General features: G+C 47.0%; 2 protein-coding genes across 6 annotated transcripts; both read right to left on the reverse strand.

The window, feature by feature from the left end:
- Positions 1–2105: 2105 nt before the first annotated feature.
- Positions 2106–9377, reverse strand: NFYB (nuclear transcription factor Y subunit beta). Of its 5 annotated transcripts, none has more exons than XM_032954379.1 (7): positions 9238–9377; positions 5505–5600; positions 4940–5079; positions 4362–4562; positions 3713–3797; positions 3174–3253; positions 2106–3046 (listed from the first exon to the last, which is right to left on the reverse strand). In XM_032954379.1, exons 2-7 carry the CDS (start codon positions 5596–5598, stop codon positions 3014–3016), a joined length of 633 nt encoding a protein of 210 aa, XP_032810270.1. In that variant the 5' UTR covers positions 5599–5600; positions 9238–9377; the 3' UTR covers positions 2106–3013. The 5 variants fall into 5 exon arrangements, with proteins under 5 accessions (XP_032810270.1, XP_032810272.1, XP_032810271.1 ...); XM_032954381.1 differs by having other exon boundaries at positions 4365–4562; positions 9238–9376; XM_032954380.2 differs by lacking the exon at positions 9238–9377 and adding an exon at positions 9060–9163.
- A 3101-nt stretch (positions 9378–12478) lies between these two features.
- LOC116942444 (ras-related protein Rab-7L1-like) lies at positions 12479–27030 on the reverse strand. Its single transcript, XM_032954376.2, has 5 exons — positions 26042–27030; positions 20469–20540; positions 19130–19311; positions 17536–17657; positions 12479–15908 (listed from the first exon to the last, which is right to left on the reverse strand). Exons 1-5 carry the CDS (start codon positions 26154–26156, stop codon positions 15794–15796), a joined length of 606 nt encoding a protein of 201 aa, XP_032810267.1. The 5' UTR covers positions 26157–27030; the 3' UTR covers positions 12479–15793.
- Positions 27031–27595: the final 565 nt, after the last annotated feature.

The raw sequence follows: 27595 nt of genomic DNA on the forward strand, positions 1-27595 counted from the left end.
ACTCCACTCTCTTCTCCCACTCTCTCCCCCCACTCCACTCTCTCCCCCCACTCCACTCTCTCCCCCCCACTCCACTCTCTTCTCCTCACTCCCTCCCCCGCTCTCTCCCCCACTCCACTCTCTTCTCTCCACTCCCTCCCCCCACTCTCTTCTCCCCACTCCACTCTCTTCTCCCCACTCCCTCCCCCCACTCCACTCTCTTCTCCCCCCACTCCACTCTCTTCTCCCCCCACTCCACTCTCTTCTCCCCCCACTCCACTCTCTTCTCCCCCCACTCCACTCTCTTCTCCCCCCACTCCACTCTCTTCTCCCCCCACTCCACTCTCTTCTCCCCCCACTCCACTCTCTTCTCCCCCCACTCCACTCTCTTCTCCCCCCACTCCACTCTCTTCTCCCCCCACTCCACTCTCTTCTCCCCCCACTCCACTCTCTTCTCCCCCCACTCCACTCTCTTCTCCCCCCACTCCACTCTCTTCTCCCCCCACTCCACTCTCTTCTCCCCCCACTCCACTCTCTCCTCCCCCCACTCCGCTCTCTCCCCCCACTCCACTCTCTTCTCCCCACTCCACTCCCTCCCCCCACTCTCTTCTCCCCGCTCCACTCTCTTCTCCCCCCACTCCACTCTCTTCTCCCCACTCTCCCCCCACTCCACTCTCTTCTCCCCCACTCCACTCTCTTCTCCCCACTCCACTCCCTCCCCCCACTCTCTTCTCCCCACTCCACTCTCTTCTCCCCACTCTCTCGCCCCTCCCTCTCCTACCCGCTGGCTGGCGCGCGCAGTTGCCATGGTAACCCCGCAGCCCCGAGGTCGTTAAAACTTGTGGCGCCGCGGAGCCAATCAGAGCTCGTTACAGCCCCAAGGGGGGCGTGGTTACAGCCATATATGGGCAAGGGGGGAGGCACGAGTGGCTTTGGGGCTCTGCAACCTGCGGCTCGCTCCTGAGCCCGCATGCGGCTCTTTAAAAACACTACTTTGTGACCCCTTTTGCGAGTATCAAAGTATGAAACAAAAATAATAGGTTTTATCCTTTCTGGAAATAAAACAGGTGTTAAGATGTTCAAACACCAAGTATAAACCTCTTGCAAGGAATCAAGTCTGCATCAACCACACGTACTTGTGAACATGCTCTGAAGGCTCTCCTCTGGTGTAAGCCCATCAGTTTAAAAGACAATGCATATATTATGCACGGAGAGTATATACTAATACCTTTACACTTCTCGACGCCAGCCTTTTATTAAGCCGGCGTGGTTAAATTAGGGGGCGGAACGATTCGCGATTCCAGGAATCGTCGCGAATAAAACTGAAAGATCGATTATTTTGTCCTGTGCCCCTTCCTGATGGTGCTGATGTATCATTTGTACTCTTATTCATTCCACTGTGTACTGCTCGTTTGTAGTCTGACTCTTGTTGGCTATCCCATCTGCATTTTTGTATTGTGTACTTTCTTTGTTTTCGAATTTGCACTGTCTTTGTGTTATATTAGCATAACGTGGATTATAAAAAAAATGTCTCTATAAAGTTTTACGAGTTTCGCCCCTTATTAACTCGGGTCAACACGACTGAATCCGAGTTCATCTTTTAAATGTAGACGAATTAAGTTCCATGGCAAGAGGGTTAGTCATGTTCTAATCCTGTTTTTCAAGTGCACGGTGAAGTCTACGTGGACAGCCCTTGGTCAATCCACTGCTGGACGAGAACCTCCACACCGTCCGTGTTGGCCGCGAGGACCATTTGGTCATACTGTACTTAAAATCTGGCCAGCACAGGCTAGTGAATGGCAAGAACCATAAAGTACAGTATAATGAATTTGTATGCTCTGCCCTCTGCTGCCCACGACGTTGCGCAGTTTGTAACCTGCGTGGTTGTCATACATCCAAGCACGACCATACAGGCTCAACTCCAATGGCCATAAGCTAGAGTGCCCCGAATGAATTCAGTTCCATTTCAACAGGAATTTTGGTCGAATTATTCACGTATCATTTCAAAATACGACTGGTTTGCCAGGTAGGCAAGTCCACAAACTAGTCATGACTGCGAGCCAGATACACTCGGACATCAAGGACTTAGAATATTGAAGTGCATAAAAAGTTTAAAATATGACAAGCAAAGTAAACAAACATTTATTATAACAGAAAAATAGAACAGGAATGTCCAGGATTGGAACAAAATAAACATATAAACACTTGCTACAGGTTTTAACACCGGAGAAATTATACAAAGGACTAAAAAAAAATTCATTTCAGAAATACTAGTGGTCTGCATAGCAGAATTCAGGACTATAAAAAGGTACCTTGGCAACAAATAAAAGTACCCTTGTAACAAGCTACTCAATTAGATGTAACACTTCAATGACCACGTGTTGCAAAGAACTTCGGTCAGCAGTATGCTCAATTACATTTATATTTTCTCGATTTTTGCACATGTGAAAACTTTTCAGACAATAACATTTAAGAAAGTTATTTTTTCACTTTTGTAGCCAAGAGCACAGATTATTTCAATGTATCAGTATATAAAAGGTTTTGCACCATCGATAATAAATTTATGTCATTTTAGAAGCCCATACCTACAAGATAAAATACACTAATTATAAACTGATTGATATTAAAGTTATTATAAACCACAATTTATACACATGGTGACCTCGACCAGCAGTGATGTTCATGCAAAAACGTTGTAACTTTCATCAAGATACCATTAACTGTGATGTGAAAGGAAATGGTTTCAGTGCAGCTCAAGTAAATAAAATATAAAACAGCTGCTGAATTTTCCAACAACTTTACATTGTTTTCCTCTGCATAGAAAAACTGGCAGTACGAGAATGGTTAATATCAATAATGTACATTAAAAAAAATATACATGGTTTCAATTTAACACAGTGAATGTTATACCAACAGCTGTAAAATACAATTCGAGCCTGAAATGGGATTTTGTCCAGTTTTCTTGGGCACGCAGCAACAACATCTGGTATATTTCCTACCACACGTCCACTGTGCTGGCTCATCAGCCTCCAACTCAAGTAAACTGTATTGGCTGTACTCCCGGGATCTGTTGGGAAAACATTTGCACCAGAAATTATTTATTAAGTCGGTTGTACCATATTTGCAACATTTCTGCAAGTAATCACCTGGTTGTTTAAGACGTAAGATGTATCGAAATGTGCATTCGACATCACCTGTTGGTACGCCGTTGTGTAGACCATCACATTCTGTTGCTGTCCGTCTGCGGTAATTATGCTAGTGGCAAGGGGACCCGCTGAAAATAAAATTACAGGTTACAAAGTGCATACATTACAAAAAAATATAACATACTGAGAAACAGCTAAGCACAAGACGCCAACAATAGTTGACGTATAATCACTGTAACAAATATTCCAATCCCCATAAAACACTTTTTTATTATTATTAAAATCTTATTCGGCTGATCTGGAATGTACAATGTCTCAAGACTTTTTCACATCAAAGTTCTAATGTTTCAGGATAAAGAGATGCCCAAATATTTTACACACACGGGAAAGATGACTATATCCTGGGAGGAAACAGACCATATATATGCTACGTAACTCCAACCAAAAAAAAATCAGCCAGGCTTCATGGAACCGAACGACACACCCCGTTTAAATTTGAATGTGCCGGTAAATCTGTCGTGTAAATCTTACAATGGGGCCAAAGTTAGTACAGTGCACACAGTATTCAGTACAAGAAATGGGCTTACAGAAAGATTCCTCTGTGAGCTCTTCGGGTATGGCATCTGTTGTGGTCACCACAGTCGCATTGATTCCTTTCTCACCCTTCATTGACTGCAAACAATCACATGACAATACCAGACATTATTTAACAGAGACAATTAGCACTCGTCTGGATTCCGTTTAACACCTTGAATAAACAATCGTCCACGAGAAAAAAAAGATTCATTCTATGTACTGCATTTACATTTTCACCAACCCGCATTGACCAGCATGGTGAAACAACCCCAAAGACACGCATGGTGTGAGATGGCTCTCATCAAGCAGTAAACTGACCAAAAGGTTGTACATGAAACCATTATGTAATGCCGTCAAAATATCACTTACTTTTTCACCTCCCTCTGGTAGTATATTTCGGCATTTTCATCAAATATTTAATAAGCCAATGATTCTGTTATTGAAGAGTTGCATGTGTACATACTACGATGTCATCATGTGTGTGCTGCAAACGGCTACAACTGTGCAAACAAGAGACTAACAATTTTCCATCTCAGAGTGTAATATCATCATTCCACCAGTATAAAATTACACGTTTCTATGGCATGGAAAAGTCCAGGAATGATTGCCAATGTGCATGCTTGTGGGTGTATATTGAGGTAGTAACAGTTGCCAGAGCACTACCTCACGGTACTTTTGAAGATACTGCTTGAGCGGCTCGACGTAGCTGTCGAAGCCAAGGGTGGACATGGCGAAGAGGATGTCCTCCCCATTGATCGTCTTGCGTTTCTCCTGGTGGCAGCGTTCGCTCGCTTCCGACGTGATGAAGCTGATGAATTCGCTCACGCACTCCTGCACACACTCCTTGGCGTCCTTTGCAATCTGAAGCCAAAGGCGGTCCGTCAGGAGACAAATGATCAAGTAGAACGGATTTTTACAATAATGACAACATGCAACAAACCATGCATGCAAGTATAGATTTTGATCATTCATGATAATTGAATGTAAATACAACTTTTACACCATGGAAAAAGCAAGGCCAAACAAGAGAAAAAAACAGATTTCAAATAATGGACTCGCAATCATGACAATTCATGGCATCACAATTTGGATTAATAAATACATTCCTCATAACGTGGAAAAGACGGGTGATGCTTTCACTGCGTAACTGTGGTAAATGCTCATGCGTTGGTCAGTTGGTTAATAAACGTGTATTTATATGGTCGTCGTTACGTAGAATCTAGGAAATATGCACAAACCTTCCCAGAGGATGGGATGGAGGTCTTCATGATCCGGGCCACGTTAGCTATCGGCAGGTAGATGTCCTGCTCGCGATACGGGTCTTTCGATCCACAGCTCTCATCGTGATCACCACTCGCCAGGCTACCCTCAGCATCACCTTTTTAAGTAAAATACCACCAAAATAAACAATTAATATTCTCTCTGCCCTGTATCATTATACAATTCCCTCCCTTTAAAAATACCACTTTAACTGATCTCTTTATAGATGGTTGCAAAAGCAATGCTATATTATGAGGCAATTACTTAGCTGTGTTGTTGTTTGCCAAGTGGAAACTTATCTCCCATCAGGGCTCACGTATTATCAATGTACGTTAACTTATATCAGCATCCTGACAACTCTAAACGAAGGCATTACAGTATAAAAAAAGCTTATGACAACATTGTTTCCTTCTAGAAAGCAAAGTGCAGTCAATTTAATTTAAATCATTACATTGTTGCCCGAAAGGTATGGGTCATCATGGTCCATTTGTCAGTAGTTTCCACACAAACCACTTAGTGTTAATAGGACACAGGCATATTCACCATCGCTGGACTGGAGCACGTAGTGTCCTCCTCCGATGTAATCCCCCGTGATCCCCAGCTGGGAAGCATCTGTAGTGGAGCCATCTGCATCCATCCCTAAACAATTACAAAGAGTACAAAGTTCAATCGTCTTTTCATATTATCTTGGACACAAATAATTTCAATAGTAATACAACAATGCTCTATTTCATAACGTAATCAATGGGTTAGATTTAATAGCTGGTTATATAATAATTTACAGTTATCAAATATTCCTACCCATGGTTAGCATCAGCGACAAGTGACATCGGAACCAATACTGTCCTCCCCCATTAACCAACCCGCATTAATCAGCGTGAAGTATGGTAAAAAGCCATGACCCACGTGGCGTGGGAAGCGCCTTCTTTACTCATTAAACTTGCAGCTCGCACGTCCTTCGAACACGACAGTCCATCCCTCCAGTCAGCCAACCTATTTTTCTAGTCAAGCATATTATGATAGTATGCTACCATGGATCCCGCACGTTTGCGCGGGATCCATGGTCGGGGTGCAGGGTTGGTGGCGGAGGCGTGACGTTGGCATGCACGAAACCGGCTCAACTCCATGGGATGAGCTGGGTTCGTGCGTGCCGCACACACACATTTGCACACCAGTCGGGAATCCAGATAGGAGCCAGCAAGCAAAAGTGTGCTGTCGTGTAATAGTAGGTATGATTCACGTTGTCAATTCAAGAGGCCTCCCGGTACCGTTTTGGTCGTGGCGGCTATTTTGACTATACTTTACCACGCTGATCAGTGAATGGGAGTCCCACAACAGGTTCAGATTTCACTCACCACTGATATCTTTCAATGCCAGCAAGCATAGCTGGCTTCACAGTACAGCGTCTAAACTACTACACCACCACTCCACCCCAAAGATCATTCGCTCACTATTCTATATGCAAGGGGCAGTCAGTGGTCTGTTAATAAGAGAGTAATACGAGTCAAAATGAATGTCAGTAGGGCTATTTTAAATCCCCCACTCCCCATGTGCTAATCTTGAACAGCAACAGGATAGCACGCCATGCTAAATTACATTTGGAAGCTATGGGGAATATTTCGTCAAGACGTTTGAAATTTTAATAATCGGGATTGTCCTGTGTGCGCCTTGCGTGAAAAAACGCGAGATAACGCACATTCCTCAGACATGGTGTCTGGCCGGCAAGCCCCATTGCTCTAAACACAGCGCCACGCAACTGTAAGTCGGCTCACTCTCTACAGTGCCAGGTGTCCGCTTCTGTCTGGAACAAATAGCCTAAACAGTTGTCACTGGCTTTGTTGTGCGTTAAGATCGTGAGTGCGAATTATAGCCCTTCGAGTCGCTGCACCGTGTTCACGACCCAAGACCATAACAAAAATACAATTCATACACAGATGTTATCTTAATAATGTGCTCTGATAATTAATGGATTGCGAGTCAATTACACAATCACGTGGGACTAATGCCATTATTTTCAATTACAGGAGAGATCTGGTTCACCATATTGCAGTAGTTGGTAAACAATTTACATACATTTTGAAACTGGTCTATTATGGTGACCTCACTTAGGGAAAATAACCTGAGATAAAAACTAGTGGATATCACTGCTTTCCAAAAATTTAATTGTATTATCACAAGTCAGGGTCCAGCGTGATTGTGAACTCCGTAAGGAAAACAAAATACGTGTAAATGGGCCATCCAATTAGTTATTTTAGTACGTACGCAAAAATCTGTCAAAACTTGACCCCCCCCCCCACCTGCGTACGTACGCTTGACGCACCCCTACCCCCGAATCCTATAGAACGGGCGATATTTGATCCACGCAGAAACGATCAAGGATGAATAATATTAACGTGTTTAAGCAGATAGTCCACCGCCGGCTGCGTTAAAGAATTAAGTTGCGTATCTTGGCTACTTATTTTGCCGAGCTGCGTGATAGCTCGCAGCCAGGGGTACGGTGGCATACAAGTGACACCTCTCCCACAGACCCACTTCTCCCGGTAGTACTTGTCTCACAGCTGGGGACACTGAACTGTGGCTCATTTCAAGGCCAATGTAGACAAATTATTATCGAGGCTCCCCCCCCCCCGTTTCCTATGCGTACATTTACGTACATTGTCAGTAGACAACCCCCATATGCAAGCGTACGCATTTGGGTTAACCACCCCTCCATGCGTTCGTACTGAATGGATGGCCCCAAATGCCTTAATCTGGAAGTTATTGACCAAGTGCTGCACAAAGTCTATAGGCAGATGGTAAGTCTTGCTTTGACGTTATCAAGCCCCCCTTTCACTTTTAAATGAGGGTGGGAAGCAGTTAGGTTTACATCCACGAGCCAGTGTTGGAAATTACGCATTCGTGATCATTGTTACTGAAGGTAACTCATAAAACTAAGTGCTAATCGTGTCAGCAACAAATAAATAACATGCAAAATACTCAAGTCAACCTGTCTTCGATGTGCTAAGCCTAAGGCGACCTTTATCAAGACCAAAGGGAGCGCTAATCCAGTGAACAATGCCCTCTTGTTGTACCCAAGGAAGTATCGCCGAGTCCCAGGACAGTCCTGCATTGGGGTGTTTGGATAATTGCACGTGGGAGAAATTGTAGGGATAGGGGGGACGGATCCACGAATACGCTGGCAAATACACCGAGTTTGAAATTCCATTGTGGCGGGAAAACATCAAATCGGTCACTCGCACCAGTGACAATACTGCTACTTCAATCCCGCAATTCTTAAGTCTCTACAGTGATATGATTTAGAGCTATAAACGTTGTTCAAATCAGTCCGATCATTGCCATCAGCAAATGTTTTGTCTGCGTCTTTAAGTTTGGCACAAGGAACCTGTTACCGTTATCACCACCATCATGGTCATGGTGCATCCATCACTAAAGAACTCTTCTTCTCAGCGTGAATTCGTCTCAGTAGTCAGGCATTAAGACGGACAAGTCTGAATGAGCTTCTTCAACACTATCTCAACCACCATGAGGCATACCACATTAATCATTATTGCCATTGCCACCACTCTATTATCACTGTCACCTACACAACAATTCAGCATCTCTAACCGTTATCACTGCCAAGAGGGGCGAGCCCCATCCTCTGCATCACATCAGCCACCACATGCATCACCGTCGCCTACATTAATCAACTCTTCCATAACCACCGAGCTTAATTGTTCTCATCATCACCATCACCACCACGCGCGCAACCAAACCAAACCAAACATCGCCGTTACCACCACCAACCACAACCGAGATTAACATCCACAACTTCCACCAACTCACTACAACCATCATCGCTACCGCCGTCACCACGTCCACCATCAATCACAAACGGCACCAAAAACACAGCCAACACTGCCATCACCTTCACCATTACTCCCGCCGACTCCACCACCACCGCAATCATCAACACATCCACCACCACCAATCAACCACGTCCACACCACCATCAATAACAACAGACGCTGCCATCACATCCACCACCACCACCATTCCTCCCGCCACCGCTAAGGCCAGCGCCAGCGCCTCGCTCAGCTCTGCCCTCTTGTCTCTTGCCAATGCGAGGCACACGCGGGGAGCGCGCGCGCGCGCACAAAGCCGCGCGTCCCCCGCCGCGGCCGTTGCCGCCACCACCTCCGCCGCCGAGGCCGAGCTCCGGCAGAGGCGGCGGCGGCGGCAGCAGCAGCTAGGGCGGCAGCGGGCGGTGACAATCATTGGTCAAGAGGCGACAAACCTTATTCGGCGGCAGCGGCCGGCGGTTGGCTGCCTCAAGATGGCCTCTGGTTGGTGAAGATGGCTGCGAGGCGAGCCAGTCGGCGCGAGCCCCGCGCGCGTCACGTCCGGCGCGGTGTCACATCCGGAACGCGCGGCTCCTCCCCCCCCAACCACATCTGCCCCCACCCTCTCCCCCCTCTGCCCTCCCACCCTTCCATCATCCTCCCCTCTGCCCCCCCCCACCGTCTTCCCCCTCTGCCCCCCCCACCCTCTCCCCCCTCTGCCCTCCCACCCTTCCATCATCCTCCCCTCTGCCCCCCCCCCACCGTCTTCCCCCTCTGCCCCCCCCACCGTCTTCCCCCTCTGCCCCCCCCACCGTCTTCCCCCTCTGCCCCCTACCCCGCCTCCACCGCCCGATGCCCCCACCACTCTTCCGCCTCCCCACTCTCACAATCCCCACCTCACCCCCAACCCTCCCCCCACCCCCAACCCATCCCCCTCCCCCGCCATCCCACCTCCCCCCCGCCTCACTCACTCCCCACCCCCACAACTTCCGCTCAGCCGACGACTTCCGGCTGGGGTCTTCCACGCTCCCCTCTCGCTGGGGATGCAGTTGCATCAACAACGCAGCTGGAAACATCCGCGAATAGCAACGCCGCGCGCGTGTGTGGCCTTGAAAGTAAATATAACAGACGACGTTTCGGGCAATGACCCTATTTATCACTTCAGTAGACCGGTAGAGAGAGTGGGTAATAAGAGTTGGAGACCGCACGTATTTACGCTGTGGAGTTGTGGATACGGGGGCGTTTTCAGTTTGCTCTGATAAATCGGAACATCGTTATTGTCACAACGTATTGTTTATACCCCACGCAGTACATCTCGAGGTGCCGGAAACAAGGTGCATTTGAAATAAGAGATTCAGAAAATTGCAAACCAAACAATGTGGAAAAAACTGCATAAACTACGCACAGACAGAAACTACATTTAAAAGCTTATAGAGATATAATTTGTTTTCCACGCATGGCATATAGTGTACGCTTCAACGGGAAATTATGGATCAAGTCCATGCTAACAACAAACCCCCTCCATAAATATTCCTTTCTCCCCCATAACAGCCACTCCCGAATTAAAATAATCGAATGCTCTCACCGTCCTAAAGCACGTGTCCATGGTGTAATGGTTAGCACATTGGGCTTGCAATACATGGGGTCACCGGAAGATACAATGGGCAAGTTTATTGTGGGGGCCGACGTCCACCCCCTCCACTTCCCACTCCTCTTCGGCCGCCTCCCGCCGGGCCCCCTCTTGCCAGCGCCCTCTCTGTGAGACACATCTGAACGGCTGGCTTACCACCGCCCGGGGTTATCTCCCACACGCTCAAATCGTGTCACCACATTCTGAATTTCACTCATGCCCCCCATACCGCCTTTGTTCACCAAACAGTATAAATGGGTTCACCGGTGAATCAGTGGGTCGCGTGTGGCTACACACACCTCTACCCCCCTCCTCTTGGAAGACAATCAGTCTGGCCATCGTGGCAGAGTAGATCAAGGCACACCCTCTAGAGGGGTTTTCTTGAGCTCCGTCTCGTGAAGGCCCTTCCGCCTGTAGTGGCGTGGGCTAGATGTTCACCTCCTCGTTCGGTTTGCAGGCGTCGTGGGTTCAATCCCGTACCTTGACGCCTGGAAAAGAGCTATGCAGCTCAGTGGGCCTTACCTGGTCAAATACAAAGTTTAGTTTTAGTTGGTTTAGAACCATCTGTATGTTCATTATCCAGCTGGCACAGCGGCAGATATGTTAATTGTAATCATAGCCCGGACCTAGCCGGGTGATTTTCCAGCATGGACTGGAAATCCGATAGCCGGAACCCCTCCACATACCTGCAGCAATGCCCCGAGCACCCAATGCTTTGACAGCGCCCCAATGTAGCTAAAGTAATTGACTCGAGTCGAGTTTGCCTTGGGCTGTTTGCACCCCGCAGAGAGAGCTGCCAAGAGAAATGCCACTTCCTTCAGCCCAAACACGATGTTGTTGCTTCAGGCGATTGTTTTTTTCCCCTTCCAAAATCACTGGCCACTGATAAAATAGTAGAGATCCAGTTCCAGCATTGTATCTGAACTTTGTCCATTAATTATACATTCGAAATAGCCTTCCTGTCAAGGATTTGTTGTCCACAGCTCGCCGCGTGCTATCATCAATCATCTGGTCTACCTACGGCTTGTACAGACGACTCCTCCGCAGATTTCGAAGTTGTGCTGTTTAACTCTGCGATGTATTTTCGGGTTGTATTGCATGCTGCCCGACGTTTTGTTCCAGGTCCGGGGAGCTTCAGGAAATGAATAGTTTTAGCTTAAGAATACGTTTTTCCCCTTTTTTCTGGAAACAAAACTGAAACTTTTTTTTTACGAGGAATCATGTCTGCATTAACCACAATACTTGTGGTCAGAATCTAAACAAAAACATACTCTGATAAATTTTGATTTAAAGCTTTCGTGACTGCATGGATTCATATTCTTGGTTCTTTCGGTAAAGTCACGTAGAAGGGAAGCAATAAAATAACATTTGTATTATTTTGTTTCCCTTCTACGTGACTTTACCGAAAGAACCAAGAATATATACTCTGATAATATATGCATTGTTCTTGGAACTGATTGGTCCACACCAGAGACAATGCATATATTATCAGTGTGTTTTTTGTTTGCATTCTGACCACAAGTATTGTGGTTAATGCAGACATGATTCCTCGTAAAAAAAAGTTTAAGTTTTGTTGCCAGAAAAAGGGGGAAACCCCTATTCTTATATTTTGGTACTGGCAAAGGAGATCCCATGATGATTGTTTTAGCTTCTCAATGAATTATTCAGACATGCCAAACGATGTGCGGTAGAACCCAAACACATCGGAAGGGTTTTAATGTGTTTAGACGAGGGCAACCATCCATTTTCGACGAATGAAATGACACGCACGCACACACTTTTGGTTGTGAGATGATTTAATCGCATAAGTCTCATCTCTGCTGACCCGCCGTGTGTCGGTAGTGGCGATAACGACACACGTCCCGTTGAGGTTCAACAGAGTGCCAGGTGTTTGCCAGCATATCGGCTGCGATTTTTTCGAATACTTACGTTAGTGTAGTTACAGATCACTCAGGATTTTTGGTGTTAATAAAAACCCTAAGGATTAAAGGAATATGTTAACAGGTCAACAGTTCAAACGGCTGTATAATTCTAATTCTGTAATAAAGGATGTGGACACCCCTGTAGTCTTTTTTCAAACCCAGCGTGTTTATTAATAGGCACGAAGAACAGCTGGACGGGTGAAATTAAACGCGCCACATCAGCACATTATATGGAAAATCAAACACTTGGCTACATCCTTCACTGCGCACGAATGTGGACAACCCAGTTGTGATCGGGAGAGGTACTCCAGCCCTGAGAGCGGTGGTGGAGCTCTCGATTCGTGCGCCGGCGGTGAAACTGCACCGGGGCACACAGACCAGAGGGGCACGGGCGCCGAGCTTCGAAGAGGGGAGATAATGATCAGGGGGCCCCATTTATGAACGAAACTATTACAACAATTATTTGTTTATATTTTACCCGGTAATGCCCACTCAGTTGTGTAGCTCTTTTTCAGAAGCGACCTGACCACACATGATAGCTCAACGAAGTGACTTATGTGGCCATTTATAGCAGCCAAATACTCTGAACGCGTGATGTTGATTCTAAATGCGGAGGAAAATACCGAAGGACCCCGAGAAAAATCCACGCGACCACGGGGGGAAAGAGACGCAAACCTCAAGTATACAGCAGGCGCCAGCCAAGGTCGGGATGAACCCGTGACCTCCTGCATACCAGGCGAGGGAGATAACATCTCGCCACCGCAGCGAGTGTGCAGGCTGTTGGTATAATCAGGCACCTGAACATTATTGAGAAATTTTCTTTAAAATTAATTGTGAAGTGCTTTCAGACGCAAGAAGTCGTGACTTAGAATCGAGTCGTTGGATGTTCTAACAATTAGCACACGCGACAGGAGGCGACCATCTATCTTTTGTTCGTCAAAATGATAACGCAATTACAGTATATTTAAATCCGTTTAATGATTCTCTAATCACCTTCATGTTAAACGTGCTTCTCGATCATTATATTTAAACTCTAAAGACTGCACATCAGGACACTAAAACATAAATCAGGCCACTTCAAACACGTTTTTCCACTGGCTCTGCAAACCCATTACAGTCTGATGGCTACATCTCAAGCATATATCATACCACAATCAGCAAAATTGTTTATTTCGGCAAATGTCGCACAACTCAACTTCGTTTAAAAACTCGTATTTTTTCCCCCTAACCTTGCAAACAATTTATTTTAACGGCGTTCTTTGAGCACGGGGGGGGGGGGGGCGAACCGAGTCTGATTTGGGGCCTGCACCTCGGCATGACGATTTATTTACATTTATCTTTTGTTCGTCAAAATGATAACGCAATTATATTTAAATCCGTTTAATGATTCTCTAATCGTCCTCATGTTAAAAGTGCTTCTCGATCATTATATTTAAATTCTGAAGACTGCACATCAGCACACTAAAACATCAATCAGGCCACTTCAAACACGTTTTTCCACTGGCTCTGCAAACCAATTACAGTCTGATGGCTACATCCCAAGCATATATCATACCACATTCAGCTAAGTTGTTTATTTCGGCAAATGTTGCGCAACTCAACTTCGTTTAAAAACTCGTATTTTTCCCCCTAACCTTGCAAACAATTTATTTTAACGGCGTTCTCCGAGCACGGGGGGTGAACCGAGACTAATTTGGGGCCTGCACCTCGGCATGACGTCACGCTCAAGATGACGCCATCGTTAACGGCGTGTGTGTGACGTCATCACGTTGGCCGAAAAGGCTTTTCGGTTTAACTCGCCGTGGGCTTTCGTGACCAATATTATCCATAATAGAGGTGTTTTTTGGGGTGGGGGTTAGATCGCGTAAATGTGTCGTTAAACCCGCCCCACCCGACATAGCCAATTAGTAAGGTTTATCACGTAAACAAAACATGTCAGTTTAACACGTATGCTTTCGCGACCAATATAATCCATGAGGTTTTTTGGGGTAAGTTCGCGTAAATATGTGTCGTTAAACCTGCCACCACCCGATATAGGCAATTAGTAAGGGTTGTCACGTTAAAAAAATACCAATTCGTTACTAGTACACTACACCAGTGTGTTGGAGAGTAAACCCACAACATTTACAATTCGAGTACCGTGACATTTCGCCAGTAATTACAACTAACATCATAAGGCGACAGCAAAATCTGGCTGTCGCCTGAGGATGCTAGTTGTAATTACTGGCGAAACGTCTTACTCAAATTGTAAATGTTGTGGGTATATTCTCTGGCTCCCGAACAATCACCGTGGAGGCCTCTTTCTACCAGTCGCAGACCTTTGTTTATTTTTAAATAGCCTTTAGGCTACATATTGGTTTCTGTCATTAAACTAGTAACGAATTGGCGTGTTTTGTTTACATGACACATTTATATTCACGCGTTTTCAGATGCAATGACGTCATCGCAGAGCACGGGCTCCTCCTTTTTCTCATTCGGCCGCCCTTGGTGTGTGCCCAGCTCTGTCCCATCACCTCCTGTCAGCGAGCCTTCGACACTTCACGTGGCCTCAAAGTGCACTGGACCTTCGTGGCGAATGGCGGGTGTTGGTGTTGGTAGCCAAGAATGAGAAGTCTGCCCCTGGTTCTGATTCACACATTGTGTAAGTTACATAAGGCAGAGAGGCAGGAACATTCGGTTTGTTTTTTTGTCACTAGCCAAATGAAGCCATGGTAAAGCGTGGCCAAATGTCTGAATTATCTACATCATTCGTTACATCTATTTCACCCATGTTCCAATGCTCGAGCAGTGTTAAAGATGGTTTAGTACATTCCCTACCACCCTATGCCCAATGATCTTCCCTTCCGAGCTGCTGTGTGATGTTTTAATTAACGTACGTGCAGTCGTGGTTGTCCGATCACCGTGCGTATTGTGAACTTGGTGCAGGTGGCATTGCTATTCATTGCACAGGCGGTGCAACTGCACCATGGCCCACGGGCCGGAGGAGCGCAGGCACTGGGCTCCGATGATGAGGGGCGAATGAGGGAGGGGGTTGGATCGTACAGGGGGTGGCCCCGTTTCATTCCTCGCACCAGGGCTCAATGACAACCACGTGTGTGTGTTGAACTTCTTTCGAACCCCATGTAGCCAACCGTGCTAATCGGAGGTGCGGGGGAAGGACAACAAACTAAACACAAAAAGCAGTTCCGCTCCTCACTCGGTGCGGCTCTTAAATCCCAGCGTCCAGTCCTCCGACCTGCCTGCCCCCCTCTCATCTTAGAACTTGCTCTCACTCTGCACAACTCGCGATTCGTGTGTGTGTGTGGTGGTGTTGTGCAGCACCAGGCAGCAGCAACAGCAGCAGCAGCCGGTGTGACGCACACAAGAGATGAGCGCAAGTCCTCAGGAGGGAGCGGGGAGCCAGCCAATGGCGTGAGTGTTTGAGTTCGGACCCAGAAGTTCGAGGACGTCGCGGTGCATTCATCTGCAGCACGACCAAGAGGCCTTCTCTTCATTGTTAAGTTGAACATTGTCTTGCTCCAAGCTCTGCGAGGAGTTTTTGGCCACCCATCCCATCATCGCCTCCACCAGACACCTGCCGGCACAGAGATGGTGGATGGGCATTGTAATAACGAGGCAGTACTAAAAAAAAGTCATGCATACGCGTGCATTGTGTCACGCACGCAATCATGCATTTGTCTTTAGAGGAGTATTCAATTGGTAAAGTGTACAATCCGACAGGTCGCTGTCAGGTTTTTTTTGGGTTAGATCGCGTTAAACCCACCACCACCCAACACAGCCAATGGGTAAGGTTTGTCACGTAAACAGAACATGCCAATTCGTTACTAGTACAGCACACCGGTGTGTTTGAGAGCAAAGGGACAACATTTACAATCTGAGTACAACGTTTTTTTGTATATATCTTTTTTATGAGCCCTCGTTGCTCTAATTATTTGCCGGCGCTGCTTTGTTGCCATTGGTGCAAAAGTACAAATAAAACAAAACCCAAGACATTGTACGGAGGGATGTTCGACTTCTTTCGCACCATACGTAGCCAGCCAACCGTTCTAATCGGAGGTGCGGGGGAAGGATGACAAACTAAACACAATATTATGAATAAACACAATGCATAGGGAATTGCACGCAGCTCCATTCACCCGCCTGCAGTGAAGCTTGGTTTCTATGGGGCCAGTATTGCACCTTAACATTTTTAAATCACTATATATGCTATCATGAAGGGCAATTGCCCAAAAGTCGCCTATTTTATACAATACTTTTCCTGCATAATTCCGCCAATGGTAATCAATATGGCCAGTTTTGAATGGCATTAGCCCCTAACAGCATCACAACTTTATATTTTTTTGTTATTTATTTAGCGAATACGATTTGCACGCAACTTCCCACAGTCAAAACAGCAGACACAAGTTAATAGTGGTTTTTAACACTTTCGAACCGAGTTGGAAAGCGTTATGTGACAATAGCGGCGGAAAATTTGTCGGGCGCCAAGGTGGCTAGGAGTTGTTAACTACCTCGCCTGGTAGACAGGAGGTCGTGGGTTCGCACCCGACCCTGACGATGCCTGCTGTATATTTGGAGTGTGCGTGTCTCTATCTCATTATCATCATGGTGGTAAGGAGATGTTAACTATAGACTTAAAACTTTCGTGACTGCAGGAATTCATATTCCTGGTTCTTTCGGCAAAGTCATGTAAATATAAAAAATAGAAGCAAAAAACCCAATTTATTAATTTTTTTATCGAATTCTTTTTATTTTCATTTTAGATTTTTTGTTTTTTGTTTACGTGACTTTACCGAAAGAACCAAGAATATAGATGTTAACTACCTCGCCTGCTAGACAAGAGGTTGTGGGTTCGATCCCGACTCTGACGCCTGTATCTTAGGAATTTGCATGTTCTCCCCGTGGTCGCGTGGATTTTTCTCCAGATCCTCCGGTTTTTCCCTCCGCATTTAGAAACATCCGTTTAGAGTATTTGGCTGCTATAAATATCCACGTAATCCCACTTCGTTGAGCTGTAATTTGTGCTAGCCAGGTCGCTTTTGAAAAAGAGCTTCACAGCTCAGTGAGCCTTACCCGGTAAAATATTTAATTTTTATCTTAACTACAAAGTGAGAGTGAGGTTCGCGGCCAGCATTGTCTGCCTTTGAGGTTTCCCAGAGGGTCCGGGGGGGAAGGCAGGTGGGGGGGGGAGCACGCGTTCGCACCTCATTGCGTCACCGATGTTCTTGTTCTTCTTCACTGAAACCTCCTTGCACGCGAGGAACTTGTGTTCACGGCACGCACGCTCCATGTCCGCGGCGCTCACCTCCCGCTCCGACAGGTCACTCTGATCGTCGGACACAAAGGTACCCCCCCCCCCCCCCCCCACGTATAGCCTTAACAGACTGCTGGGGCAAACGCTGTAAGCGAGCACCAATGAAGGCCAAAACGGGACACGAGGGGGGTGCGGAGCCAGAACCACGCCCGGCCGCCTTTGTCTGCCAAGTGGCGATGTTTACCACACACCGCACCAGCTACTCATTTGAGGCTGAATAATAGGGCAACAGTCAATTTGAAATAAGGTGAGGAATTTAATTACGAGGATTCGAGTCGTCTGGCAATAGAAAGAGCTGCACAATCTATGACATACTGCGTATGCATTGTAAACATTACAAAGCAACTAAGCTTAGGATAAGCAATGCTTGATGACTTCGTGATATGTCATGAAACAAAATGTAATATTATATGGATAAAAGAATTGGGGTTTTAAAAAAATGCGTTTCAAGTGATGTATAATAAATTATAATCGTGGCCTACGAATGAACACATACACACTATCAATCAGATTCTTGAAACTACAAATCAATATCAAATACCGCTATGCCTGGCCTTTGTAGGTTATGAAAAGGCGTTTGATTCATTGGAGGCTGAAAATAAAGTAATTCCTGCCCTTGTGGCCCAAGGGCTTCTTAAAAGATGTATGGAAGTTATCAAACCCATTAATAAAGACGGAACATCAACGCTGAGGTTCTACATCAAGAAGCGTACCAATCGGAAGAGGAATAGGCAAAATGAGATGAACGACTGCAGAAATATAAGCATTAGGTCACAACTGGAGATTACATTCTCCGTCTCAGATTTGCTGAAGGGAAAGGCCTCATTGGGACGGATTGGTGGAGCGGTGCGTGGAAGATCGCGCGATAAACCCGGCAAGTTGAGTTCGATTCCCGGACACGGCTAACATCGGCTTCCAGTGATATCTGAGCCGGTCCTGGGCCCCTTTCCTTCACCAACCTGTGTCGTGATCAACACGGCTTGGCGAGGCCTTCATCCAGCAGTGGATTGACAAAAGGGCAGGTCAGAGTACTTTCAGAAATCCATAATGCAGATGTTATGGATTTCTGACTAACCTACTTTCAGAAAGTTGGATTTGATATTAAGAAAAAAAACATGTAACAATTTGCCTACAAGTAACACTGACAAATAAAATGGAACAAAAGCTGAAAAGCTCACAAAAAATACACAAATCACAGAGAAATTCATGCTGGAAATTACACCGAGAGGAACAAAAAAACCACCACGCGGATCACAGCACAAAACGCCGGCCGAGGTGCACACGAGGTTACATTGCACAACGCCATAAGTTTTCTGTTTGTCCCCCCCCCCATTCCCTCGTGTACGGCCAAACGAAGGGAGCCCACCTACTGGGAGGGATTCGGTTCTGAGCGATGGTAGCCGTTCGTTTCGCGAGTTCCGCGTGCGTCGGCACAGCGGGCTGCCGAGACGTGGTGGTGGTGGCGGCGTGCGTGCGCGCGGGACCTTGTTCCCCAGGAGCAGGCACGGCACGGGGCTGCCGTCGGGCAGGCTGGCGTGCGCGTCGATGCTCTCCTTCCAGAGGAGCGCCTTGTCGAACGACTGCCGCGACGTGAGGTCGTAGATGACCACGCAGCCCGAGGCTCCGCGGTAGAACTGCTTCGTGGCGCTCATGTACCGCTCCTGGCCTGGCGAAGGGGGGGGGCGGTGTGAGGTGTGCGGCCCGGTAGCTGCGTCTCTCGCTCTCTCGCTCGTGCGGCACATCAGGTCCAGGCGATTGGCGAGCAGGCGGACGATAGCTCATACGGCCAGACTCGCTCATACGACCATCGCTCGCTCACTCATCCTCTCGGTCACTCGAGTGCTCACTCACTCGCCCATCCACTCATTCACCCAGCCACTACATTCAACCACTCACTCATTTTCTTGCTTGCCCACTCACTCGCTCGCTCACGCCTTCACACGCCAAGTGTCTCACTTATTCACTCATCCACTCGGTCACTCGCTTGCTTGCTCACTCACTCACTCACCAATCAGCCATCCACTCATTCACCCACCCTCTACATTCACTCGCTCACGCACTCACACGCCAAGTGGTTCACTTATCCACTCGTCCATTAAATAATTTCCTTACTCGCCCACTCGCTCACTCATTCACTCATAGACCCACTGTCTCACTCATCCCCTCGCTCAAATAGACTCTCACTCATCCAATCACTCACTCACTCGATCACCCGGTCTCACTTCAATAACTTGCTCACACACTCACTCACACACTCACAGGGGCACTCACTCGCTCGCCCGGCTTCTCACCTGTCTACTCCGACACCTGCCTAACCTCTCATCCACTCATCTACTCGATAACGTTGCCGTTTTTGTTCCAGCTGGCTTGAAATTCCCATTCGTAAAGAAACACGCCATACCATGCTAATCACAGGCGGAGTTTGACCTCCATATTGGGGGGGGGGGGGGGCAGCAGTTAACTCACATCAGAAATCGCGGAAGCATATAATTAGTATGTTATCTTAATTTTAATTTTAAGCTTTCGTGACTGCAGGAATCAATACTCTTTGGCTTTTTCGGTAAAGTCACGTAAAATAAAACAAATCACGACGTTTCGATCGCAACGCCGCTTATGTTGTGATTTGTTTAATTTAATTTCTAACTACGCGACTTTACCGAAAGAACCAAAGAGTATTATCTTAATTGTAAAACACTGTATAAATTAAATAATACAATTGTTCGCCCATGATGCTAATCTTAAAATGACACACGCATGCAATCACAGCTGACAGACGCGTGTGGTTGTGCACAAGGGTAGATCGGCGTACACACTGACCGCTACCTGCCACGTCCCAGAGGTGCAGTTTAATCATCTGCGTGTCTGTCCACTTGAGGACTTTGTAGGCGAAGTCCACTGCGAGGCACACAGACGGACAAGACAGACAGACGCACAGACGCAACCACAAATGATACCCCGTGCAGCCTACACTGGGGCAATTTCTGTAAGGCGAGCAGAGTGCAGAGGTGTGGGCAGTAGATGTTTACATTTTTACCAGGTGAGGTCCACTGAGCTATATAGCTCTTTTTTTCAGAAACGAATTGGCCACAAATGATAGCTCAACGAAGTGGCTTTCACGTGGAAATGTATTGCAGCCAAATTCTCAAAATGCATGTTTCTAAATATGGAGGGGAAAACCAGAGAAATAATTATATACAGCAGCAGGCGTCAGGGTTGGGATCGAACCCACGGCCTCCTGTATAGCAGGCGAGGCAGACGACATCTCACCACCGGGGCAATTGCTGTCAAGCCGGCAGGGTGCACAGATGTGGGCAGAAAATACAACAACAACCGCCATTCGCCACTAAGTGGCGGTGACGTCACCAAGCGCTTGTGCCAGGCTATGCGCACTTTGAGGCAAGGTGAAATGTTGAAGGCTCGCTGCTGGCAGGAGAGCACGGGACATACCCAGGTGCCATGTGTTGACTGAGATGACTGGCAGATGCAATCGATGTACAGACACACAAACATAGACACACATAAGAACATGTACAGCCCTTTTCTGTTAATCCACTGCTGGATGAGGACCTGTCGATGCCATTTGGATCGGGAGGGCAAAATGCTAATGACCCCGGAACAACGGCTTGTGATTGGTTGAGGCGTCCCTGAGATCGCCCCTAGGCCACGCCTCTCCCTATGGTTTCTCTGTGGGCGGAGTTAGAAGCGGCCAATGGGAAGCTGACAAAACTTTGCTTCGATTTACGCCCTGCATGAATCGCTGCTAAATTATCGATTTTCTTTCAATCGAATATATCCGAATTGATTCCAAAAACATGATTAATCACTGTTTTAGGGTATTGGAACACACACACATACATACTTTAATAACTTATTAAAACATAAGTTCAAAAAAGTTTTTAAAAAGGAAATGTTTAGGTGCTGGCCCACATGCAGACCAGGCTTCACTGCAGGCGGGTGGATGAAGATGCTGCGTGGAATTCCCCCATGCATTGCGTTTAGGGGCCGTCCATAAATGACGTCACGCGATTTTGGACGATTTTTGACCCCCCCTCAAATATGACGTCACAAAGCTCTGCCCCCCGCCCCCACAAAAATACATAAAACATGCTTCAAATCGCTTTAAACTATTGTCATTGTAGTGCGTATTTAATGTGGCGCTGCACTCTGATGTTACATTTATTAAAAAAGTCTATTTAATTAAGTAGAACGTGTTGTGTTGTCGATATTTATCTAAAGTTGAGCATTTTGATGTGACGTCACATTTCTCCAACTACCCCCCCCCCCCCATCGTCACACATGGTCACAAATGTCTGACCCTCCCCCCCAGGTGCGTGACGTCATTTATGGACGGTCCCTTAGTAGTTTGGTGTCTTTCCCTCCCGCACCTCCGATTCGCACGGTTGGCCACGTACGATGCGAACGAAGCTCAGCATGCGTACACACCATACACACGACGATGACGGGCACGGGGAATTTGCAGGTGCGGGTCATGGCTATTGTGAGATGAGAGGAAGCGAGACGAGGGGAAAAGGATGGGTGTTGGGGTTTCAAATGGCCTTGAGAAAGAGAGAGGCCACCACGCTGCTCGATTAAACACGACACCCCCGCCCGCTCGGCCCGGCTGATGGCCGCGTGGGTGGCCGCGTTGGCCTCGTGCGCGCACGTGGGACACGAATGATTGACAGACGGGCAGGCCCACGAGGCTGGTTTGAAACTCGAGACGTCAGACTGCAACATAATCTCGCCTCTCCAGCTAGGGTTGAGTCGTCGTTATGTTTTTTGTTAAAAAAAAACTCTTTTGCACTCTACCAGATAAGGCTCACTGAGATGTAGAGCTATTGTTCAGAAGCGAACTCGGCCACGAATTAGAGCCCATTAAAGTGGCTTTTAACTTGGGGGCCGTCCATAAAAGACGTCACGCACCTGGGGGGGGGGGTTAGATATTTGTGACGATGTGTGACAAGGGGGGGGGGGTTAGAAATGTGACGTCACAACAAAATGCGCAACTTTAAATAAATATAGACAACACGTTCTCCTTAATTAAATAGACTTTTTAATAAATGTTTTCTCCTACAACATCAGGGTGCAGCGCCACATTAAATACGCACTACAATGGCAATAGTTTAAAGCGATTTGAAGCATGTTTTATTTTTTTTGGGGGGGGGGGCAGAGCTTTGTGACGTCATATTTGAGGGGGGTGTGACTTTTTGTAACGCTGTGTGACGAAGGGGGGGGGGGGGTCAAAATCGTCCAAAATCGCGTGACGTCATTTATGGACGACGCCTTGAGCATTTATGTAAGCCAAATACTTCGAAACGTGGAATTAAAATGGAAAAACAAACATCCCCCATGTAGCTTTTTAACAGACTGTTATGGCTTGTGCTGTGAGCGAGCACCTATGAAGGCCGGCACGGCACACAAGGGGGTGGATGGCCAGCACCACGCCGGGCCGCATTCGTATCCCTCGTAGCGATGGTGACACACCAACAGGTACTCATTAGAGGCTGAGCCGACCTAGGGCACGCCCAGGACCAATTCAGATAATCGTCACCGGTGTTGGCCGTGAGCGAGAATCGAAGTCGAGTCGCCGGGTTCCTAGCGCAGTGGCGCTAACCGCTCCCCACTATAAAATGTAAATAAACCACACACACATACATCACGTATATAGCCAAGGGCGTAGCTAGGATTCATAGACGGCGGGTAGGAGATACTATGCGATGACGCAGCACTGCGAAACGAGGTTATATGCGGTATTCAGTCGTTAAAATACAATATATAGAGACATGGATGGCTGAGTAGCTGGGTGGCTCTTTGGCTCGATGCCTCGGTAGCTGAGTGGCTAGGTGACTGGTTCGATGGGTAGCTCAGTAGCTTATTGGCTAGTTGAAAGGGTAGCTGGGTGGCTGGTTAGGTGGGTAGCTTTTTGGCTTATTGACGAATTGTAAGGGTTGCTGGGTGGCTGGTTAGGTGGGTAGCTTAGTGGCTTATTGACTAATTGTAAGGGTAGCTGGGTGGCTGGTTACATGGGTAGCTCAGTGGCTTATTGGCTAGTTGGAAGGGTAGCTAGGTAGCTGGTTAGCTGGGTGACTCTTCTATTCAGTGAACGAATGTACGGTCTAAATTCTAAATGGGTAAAAGCACAAAGCAACATTAAACTTTAACCGTATGTGACTAACACGTTGCACCCTCGTTGTAGCCTTGGGCTACAACAAGAAGGCGAATACCAAAATACACCAATGATTGTCACCAATGATTGTCACCAATGATTGTCACCAATGATTGTCACCAATGATTGTCACCAAGTCGGTGAGCTGTCGCTGCGTTTCGGTCTGAATCGGGCAAAGCCACGCACGATCCCTAAGCGCTCTGCTCCACTGACCCTCGCGTGAGGTCATCTGTTCGTCTACACAGACCCCGAGTGTCTGCGTTTTAATTGAGATGAACAGGGCACAATGAACACCACGCAGATGTCACTGTGGATAATGCACGCATCAATAACCCACTGGCAAATGCGTGCCCGTTTTTTTTTCTTTTCCCATCGCTCTACGCACCCCGAATTCGTGCCCGGTGTCAATGAATTTATACCAATCTGGTGGCACACATACACCTACCGGATGATAAGACGCACACCCCTCCCACTTCCCACTAGGGGAAGGAAATAACCTTATAATCCGTAGAATAGGTAATAGCCCGCAAATATGAATGATGACAATCGTAATATTTTACAGGGCTTTATTTCTCAATGTATATGTTCCGAGTCGTTGGTAGATTGGAGTAAGAAGGTGCCGTGCAGCTAAGCCAACGTGAGAGCAATACTGGACGTGGTGTGCCGGGTGTGGAAATATTTTCCGGCTTTCTGACCAGAAGGGACATACTCGGCTAAAATTAATAGGAAAGTCTCTCAAGAAACATAATCAGGAGGATCCTTCAGTAAATAATGATCTATTTACAGGTTATGTAGCCTTCGTCCGGCAGTGGGAGCGATAATGAAAGTGCCGTACACGTACTCGTCTTTAACAGTGCCGGATTAAGATAATGCGGGGCCCGTAGTATATGTTATAAATGTGTCCTAAATAAAATAAAAAAACACGTAAATATTAAAAACAAAGTTTTCATTGTATTTTTTTCATTTGCTATACAGCCAGATAATACTACAAATCGCTAACCTTAAACACCCAGTCATTCATAAAAGTTGAAGGCAGTATAGTACTATAGTAATAGAGCAAGTGCAGAATCACTGAACCGGAATTGATAGCTTGAAAGCATTTAGCGCGGGGCCCTTGAAAGTGCGGGGCCCGTAGCTGCTACATGTGTAGTAGCGACTACTACATATGTAGTAGCTACTGTACTACATGTGTAGCTACTTTTGCTACTCGGATAATCCGCCACTGATCTGTAGAACAGAGCGGTGGCGCAGTGGTTCGCGCTTTGCGTTCAGAATCCGGCCAACTGAGCTCGATTCCCGACCACGGCTCCGCCAATCAGCAAGGAGCGATATCTGAAGCGATCTCGCACCGTCCCTGAGTCCTTCACCAGCCCGCACTGACCAGCGTGGTGAAGTATGGCCAAACAACCCCCATGACTGACGGAGCGTGGGGAGGGGGGGGCTTCATCCAGCAGTGAGTGCATTTACAAAGGATTGAATAATAATTGTTCTTTACTCATTGGTTACCGAAAGAACCAATTGGTATAATGATAATTGTATTGTTATTCCTGAAACGTTCCTCACTCACGTGGGGGTCTGTCATGTTTAATGAATGATACATTCTACTGTAAGCAATGTCTACACGCAATCAGCAAACAGCATACATAATAATTAAGAATACTACTTAAGAGAATTAGAAGCTGGTGATGGTGATGATGAGAATAAGAAGAGACGATGATAAAGGGATGCTGATTGTGATGCAGGACAGGAGCGGATGTCAATACGAACACCGTGATGATGATGATGACGATGTGATAAAAAAGGGATGATTATGATGATGTCTACGATGGCGATGCTGCTGATGACTATGCTACTGCTGCTGATGATGTAACGGAAATGCGATGATGATGATGATGCTGATGATGAGTTGGAAAAGGGATGATGATGTCTACGGTGCTGCTCATGACGGCACTGCTGCTGCTGCTGATGAGTTGGAAACGGGATGATGATGTCTACGATAGCGATGCTGCTGATGACGATGCTGATGCTGATGATGCTGCTGCTGCTGATGATGTTGTTGCTGATGTGACGGAAAAGGGATGATGATGTCTACGATGATGACGATGCTGCTGCTGATGATGTCTACGGACTACGATGATGATGTCTACGATGACGATGCTGCTGCTGATGATGATGTCGACGATAATCATGTCTACGATGACGATGCTGATGATGATGATACTCCACTCACCTCCCATGGTCATGCGGTAATTTTCCGTGAAGGCGTTGCGGCTGTACCTCTGCACAAACGAGGTCTTCCCCACCTGTACCTCTCCCACTACCACCACCTTGAAGAGCTCCTCCATGACCACAACGCGATTGTACTGCACCGCCTATGCTCGCGAGTCTCTGTATTGCCCGCCTGCTACCAACTTCACCAACTGGAGCCGACCAGCCGTGATGAAGAATGGTTAAATAATAATAACCCCACGACCCGGAAAGCATGGGAAACTCCTCATCTAGAAATGACAGTCTTAATTGCTTTAATTGTCGTAATTGATCGTCGGCAGCAGCTCGCGGTAGCCGACAGATCTTCAGCCACCCGCACCAAAAAAGAGATGTGCGCCTATTATCCCGAGTGAATGTGTATGGGCTGACGTATTCGCCTCCAGTCGATCTCAACGATCAACAATTAACACTAAACAACAATAATTACAAATGTATGTAAGACGCGCGCACACGCACAGGCAGTGTGTTCGAGCCTGCTGGTGATGATCAGACTCGAGTGCGCATCGCTTGTCAGGTAATTGTCTACAGTGCACCGGGGCTCACCTGCACGCGCCCACCTGGCTATCACGTGTTCAAGTTCACCTCGGTTTATATATTAATACATAGACAAAGATCCACCCAGCACAGCCTTAGCAGACTGTTGTGGGGCAAGTGCTGTTCGTAAGGACCCTGTGAAATCCAGCACGATGCACAAGAAGGTGGTGTGACCAGTACCACACCCGGCCGCCTTTGTCTTCCCAGCGTTGATGTTAACAAACCGCACCAGGTATACTCATTTAAGGCGGAGTAGACCTAACGAAGGCTCAGGACTGGTTCGGATAATCGTCACTGATGGTGCTAATGAGCGGGAATCGAAGTCGGACCGCAAGGTTCGTAAGTGCAGCGCAATAACCACTGCACTACCGCTCCCCATACATACATACACATGGAGTCTATACTTACACTCACACACGTACTCATTCAAATTAGCCCCCCCGCCCTCCCCGTGTGGATAAAGGATCAAATGCGATGCGCCTCATCTTGTGTTTTGTATGCCGATGAAGATGATCGAGAAATGATTTGCAAGTCGACCTCCCAGTCTCCCCCCCCCCCCCCCCCCAACTCGCTTAGTGACCCATTAAAACGCGCAACTACTCATTACCGACAACAGATGACTGCAGCAATTCTCGTGCTCTTAAAATGCCACGGTGTCGGTGGAGCTCTTCCGCTCTTGTAAAATCTAGAGTCATTTTATAGGCACGTTCTGCTCAAGCTTTGCTTTGTGAGCTATTGGGATGGCTGCATGTATCACGAAAGAGGGCCATTGCCCGAAACGTCAACCATGTGTTTTTTTTATTTTAAGGCCACACACTGTTATTGGGGAGTGTGGCAATGCATATATTATCATAGTATGTTTTTTGTTTGCATTTTGACTGCAGGTATTGTGGTTAATGCAGACATGAATCCTTGTAAAAAGGTTTCAGTTTTGTTGCCAGAAAAAAGGGAAAAAACCCTATTATTACATTTTGGTACTGGC

The sequence above is a fragment of the Petromyzon marinus genome, chromosome 14 (genome assembly GCF_048934315.1).
Source record: "Petromyzon marinus isolate PM22_M1 ecotype Great Lakes invasive population chromosome 14, UKy_Petmar_22M1.pri1.0, whole genome shotgun sequence".
NCBI lineage: Eukaryota > Metazoa > Chordata > Hyperoartia > Petromyzontiformes > Petromyzontidae > Petromyzon > Petromyzon marinus.